At 43.0% G+C, this 6,028-nt stretch overlaps 1 protein-coding gene across 1 annotated transcript; it reads left to right on the forward strand.

Moving 5' to 3' along the window:
* Positions 1 to 4,149: 4,149 nt before the first annotated feature.
* Positions 4,150 to 4,739, forward strand: LOC117472224 (ras GTPase-activating-like protein IQGAP3; the record flags this gene model as incomplete). Its single annotated transcript, XM_034117393.1, is given in 2 exon segments — positions 4,150 to 4,398; positions 4,652 to 4,739. Coding segments are annotated over 2 exon segments (110 nt in total), but the record flags the coding sequence as incomplete, so codon positions are not given.
* Between the last annotated feature and the right edge of the window lie 1,289 nt (positions 4,740 to 6,028).

Consider the following 6,028-nt stretch of genomic DNA (forward strand, 5'->3'; position numbering starts at 1 on the left):
TAAGGTTCATCCCAACTACAAGCATACAATCAGCATAGAAGGTTCATCCCAACTACAAGCATACAATCAGCATATAAGGTTCATCCCAACTACAAGCATACAATCAGCATCTAAGGTTCATCCCAACTACAAGCATACAATCAGCATATAAGGTTCATCCCAACTACAAGCATACAATCAGCATCTAAGGTTCATCCCAACTACAAGCATACAATCAGCATAGAAGGTTCATCCCAACTACAAGCATACAATCAGCATAGAAGGTTCATCCCAACTACAAGCATACAATCAGCATATAAGGTTCATCCCAACTACAAGCATACAATCAGCATCTAAGGTTCATCCCAACTACAAGCATACAATCAGCATAGAAGGTTCATCCCAACTACAAGCATACAATCAGCATAGAAGGTTCATCCCAACTACAAGCATACAATCAGCATCTAAGGTTCATCCCAACTACAAGCATACAATCAGCATAGAAGGTTCATCCCAACTACAAGCATACAATCAGCATATAAGGTTCATCCCAACTACAAGCATACAATCAGCATAGAAGGTTCATCCCAACTACAAGCATACAATCAGCATATAAGGTTCATCCCAACTACAAGCATACAATCAGCATAGAAGGTTCATCCCAACTACAAGCATACAATCAGCATAGATGGTTCATCCCAACTACAAGCATACAATCAGCATAGAAGGTTCACCCCAACTACAAGCATACAATCAGCATAGAAGGTTCATCCCAACTACAAGCATACAATCAGCATAGAAGGTTCATCCCAACTACAAGCATACAATCAGCATATAAGGTTCATCCCAACTACAAGCATACAATCAGCATATAAGGTTCATCCCAACTACAAGCATACAATCAGCATATAAGGTTCATCCCAACTACAAGCATACAATCAGCATAGAAGGTTCATCCCAACTACAAGCATACAATCAGCATATAAGGTTCATCCCAACTACAAGCATACAATCAGCATATAAGGTTCATCCCAACTACAAGCATACAATCAGCATATAAGGTTCATCCCAACTACAAGCATACAATCAGCATAGAAGGTTCATCCCAACTACAAGCATACAATCAGCATATAAGGTTCATCCCAACTACAAGCATACAATCAGCATATAAGGTTCATCCCAACTACAAGCATCCAATCAGCATATAAGGTTCATCCCAACTACAAGCATACAATCAGCATAGAAGGTTCATCCCAACTACAAGCATACAATCAGCATAGATGGTTCATCCCAACTACAAGCATACAATCAGCATATAAGGTTCATCCCAACTACAAGCATACAATCAGCATATAAGGTTCATCCCAACTACAAGCATACAATCAGCATAGAAGGTTCATCCCAACTACAAGCAAACAATCAGCATATAAGGTTCATCCCAACTACAAGCATACAATCAGCATAGAAGGTTCATCCCAACTACAATCATACAATCAGCATAGAAGGTTCATCCCAACTACAAGCATCCAATCAGCATAGAAGGTTCATCCCAACTACAAGCATACAATCAGCATAGAAGGTTCATCCCAACTACAAGCATACAATCAGCATAGATGGTTCATCCCAACTACAAGCATACAATCAGCATAGAAGGTTCATCCCAACTACAAGCATCCAATCAGCATAGAAGGTTCATCCCAACTACAAGCATCCAATCAGCATAGAAGGTTCATCCCAACTATAAGCATACAATCAGCATAGATGGTTCATCCCAACTACAAGCATACAATCAGCATAGAAGGTTCATCCCAACTACAAGCATACAATCAGCATAGAAGGTTCATCCCAACTACAAGCAAACAATCAGCATAGAAGGTTCATCCCAACTACAAGCATACAATCAGCATCTAAGGTTCATCCCAACTACAAGCATACAATCAGCATAGAAGGTTCATCCCAACTACAAGCATACAATCAGCATAGAAGGTTCATCCCAACTACAAGCATACAATCAGCATATAAGGTTCATCCCAACTACAAGCAAACAATCAGCATAGATGGTTCATCCCAACTACAAGCATACAATCAGCATAGAAGGTTCATCCCAACTACAAGCATACAATCAGCATAGAAGGTTCATCCCAACTACAAGCATACAATCAGCATAGAAGGTTCATCCCAACTACAAGCATACAATCAGCATATAAGGTTCATCCCAACTACAAGCATACAATCAGCATAGAAGGTTCATCCCAACTACAAGCATACAATCAGCATCTAAGGTTCATCCCAACTACAAGCATACAATCAGCATAGAAGGTTCACCCCAACTACAAGCATACAATCAGCATATAAGGTTCATCCCAACTACAAGCATACAATCAGCATAGAAGGTTCATCCCAACTACAAGCATACAATCAGCATAGAAGGTTCATCCCAACTACAAGCATACAATCAGCATAGAAGGTTCATCCCAACTACAAGCATACAATCAGCATAGAAGGTTCATCCCAACTACAAGCATACAATCAGCATATAAGGTTCATCTCAACTACAAGCATACAATCAGCATCTAAGGTTCATCCCAACTACAAGCATACAATCAGCATAGAAGGTTCACCCCAACTACAAGCATACAATCAGCATAGAAGGTTCACCCCAACTACAAGCATACAATCAGCATAGAAGGTTCACCCCAACTACAAGCATACAATCAGCATAGATGGTTCATCCCAACTACAAGCATACAATCAGCATCTAAGGTTCATCCCAACTACAAGCATACAATCAGCATATAAGGTTCATCCCAACTACAAGCATACAATCAGCATAGAAGGTTCATCCCAACTACAAGCATACAATCAGCATAGATGGTTCATCCCAACTACAAGCATACAATCAGCATCTAAGGTTCATCCCAACTACAAGCATACAATCAGCATAGAAGGTTCACCCCAACTACAAGCATACAATCAGCATAGAAGGTTCACCCCAACTACAAGCATACAATCAGCATAGATGGTTCATCCCAACTACAAGCATACAATCAGCATCTAAGGTTCACCCCAACTACAAGCATACAATCAGCATAGAAGGTTCACCCCAACTACAAGCATACAATCAGCATAGAAGGTTCACCCCAACTACAAGCATACAATCAGCATATAAGGTTCATCCCAACTACAAGCATACAATCAGCATATAAGGTTCATCCCAACTACAAGCATACAATCAGCATATAAGGTTCATATTTGCCCTGTACCTTTGGTGGATCACAGTTATAAATAAAGACCATATTTGTTTTTATTTTAAAATGCAATTGAACAACATTTTTTTAAATTAAATCACGATAGGACAAATGTACAAATAAAGGGTTTTTCTTAAGTATTTTTTAGAGCATTAACAACATTGATGTGAGTCTACACATCACTTCAGCCCTGTTGACACTGATCAGCGTCCAATCAGTGACTGATACACAGGAAGGAGGCGTGTGGAGCGGCTGGTGCTTCCTTGATCCTCTCCTTAAGATGGAGAAACACCTTCCTGTGTTGTGTTCGAAAGCTGTTTCCGTTCCAGAACACTCCAAAATAATGACTAGTCAAAGTCAACTTTAATGTCAATGTTTCTGTGTGTGTGTACAGACAGAGAGATCGAACTAACGTTTCCAACAATCCCTAATACTAAATACAATAATACAAATATACAAATATGTAAACAAATAACACAACTCTGTGGGGGTCTTTCTTTTGTCTTAGGTAATACTATAATGTGTTTAAATTAGTCTCAAATGTTGCACAGTCGACATGCGGTCCATATATGGTCTTTCCACACACACACACACACATACACACACACACACGCACACACACACGCACACACACACGCACGCACGCACGCACGCACGCACGCACGCACAAACACACACACAAATCAAAAGTCTCTCTTTATATTATGTTAAGCTCGTTTGTTTTTGTTGTGTTGGTTTTATTAAGTGTTGTTGTTATTGTTCTGGTATTATCTCACCTTCAAACTTCTGGAAATAAAAACTATAACAATATTACGTGATAAAAAATAACCGAGTCACTTTTGAACATAAAACTGCAAAGACCACAATGCAACGCGACATTGCACCAGCCAATGGGAGGAGCAGCTGGTCAGAAAGCGGCGGGAAGTTACAAACTGCATACCGGAAGCAGCAGCTCGCGGACACTTTGAGGGAAAACGTTTCTACCGATTTTACGGTTTGACATTAAACCGGAGAAAACAGGTTAAAATCACCGGGAGGATTAAGAGAGAGAGATAGAGAGAGAGAGAGAGAAGAGAGAGGGAAGAGAGAGAGGGAGAGAGAGAGAGAGAGACTAACGGCAGAGAGAGAAACGGGAGGAAGAAGAGGAACATGGCGGACTCTACAGGACGCTGTTGAGAGGAACTGTTCTACTTTATTGGTTGACCTACTGTTTTACCTCACTGTAACCTACACATGCTATGACATCATGTACTCTTCTACTGTGTGTGTGTGTGTGTGTGTGTGTGTGTGTGTGTGTGTGCTGTGTGTGTGTGTGTGTGTGGTGTGTGTGTGTGTGTGTGTGTGTCTGTGTGTGTGTGTGTTGTGTGTGTGTGTGTGTGTGTGTGGTGTGTGTGTGTGTCTGTGGTGTGTGTGTGTGTGTGTAGATGAGCGTCTGACAGCAGAGCAGATGGATGAGCAGAGGATTCAGAGCGTCGCCTATCAGTACCTCTGCAGACTGGAGGAGGCCAAGAGGTGAGACTGTGTGTCTGTGTCTCACCTGTGTGTCTGTGTCTCACCTGTGTCTGTGTCTCACCTGTGTGTCTGTGTCTCATCTGTGTGTCTGTGTCTCACCTGTGTGTCTGTGTCTCACCTGTGTGTCTGTGTGTCTGTGTCTCACCTGTGTGTCTCATCTGTGTGTGTGTGTCTGTGTCTCACCTGTGTGTCTGTGTCTGTTTCTGTGTGTCTGTGTCTCACCTGTGTGTCTGTGTCTCATCTGTGTGTCTGTGTCTCATCTGTGTGTCTGTGTCTCATCTGTGTGTCTGTGTCTCACCTGTGTGTCTGTGTCTCACCTGTGTGTCTGTGTCATCTGTGTGTCTGGTGTCTCACCTGTGTGTCGTGTCTACCTGTGTGTCTCACCTGTGTGTCTGTGTCTCATCTGTGTGTCTGTGTCTCACCTGTGTGTCTCACCTGTGTGTCTGTGTCTCACCTGTGTGTCTGTGTCTCATCTGTGTGTCTGTGTCTCATCTGTGTGTCTCACCTGTGTGTCTGTGTCTCATCTGTGTGTCTGTGTCTCATCTGTGTGTCTGTGTCTCATCTGTGTGTCTCATCTGTGTGTCTGTGTCTCACCTGTGTGTCTGTGTCTCACCTGTGTGTCTGTGTCTCACCTGTGTGTCTGTGTCTCATCTGTGTGTCTGTGTCTCACCTGTGTGTCTGTGTCTCACCTGTGTGTCTGTGTCTCACCTGTGTGTCTGTGTCTCACCTGTGTGTCTGTGTCTCATCTGTGTGTCTGTGTCTCACCTGTGTGTCTGTGTCTCATCTGTGTGTCTGTGTCTCACCTGTGTGTCTTGTCTCACGTCTGGTCACCTGTGTGTTGTGTCTCACTGTGTGTCTGTCTCCCCTGTGTCTGTGTCTCACCTGTGTGTCTGTGTCTCACGTCTGTGTCTCACCTGTGTGTCTGTGTCTCACCTGTGTGTCTGTGTCTCATCTGTGTGTCTGTGTCTCACCTGTGTGTCTGTGTCTCACCTGTGTGTCTGTGTCTCACCTGTGTGTCTGTGTCTCATCTGTGTGTCTCACCTGTGTGTCTGTGTCTCATCTGTGTGTCTCATCTGTGTGTCTGTGTCTCACCTGTGTGTCTGTGTCTCACCTGTGTGTCTGTGTCTCACCTGTGTGTCTGTGTCTCATCTGTGTGTCTGTGTCTCACCTGTGTGTCTCACCTGTGTGTCTGTGTCTCACCTGTGTGTCTCACCTGTGTGTCTGTGTCTCACCTGTGTGTCTGTGTCTCATCTGTGTGTCTGTGTCTCACTGTGTGTCTGTTGTCTCAT

This window comes from Trematomus bernacchii, unplaced genomic scaffold (genome assembly GCF_902827165.1).
Source record: "Trematomus bernacchii unplaced genomic scaffold, fTreBer1.1, whole genome shotgun sequence".
Lineage (NCBI taxonomy): Eukaryota > Metazoa > Chordata > Actinopteri > Perciformes > Nototheniidae > Trematomus > Trematomus bernacchii.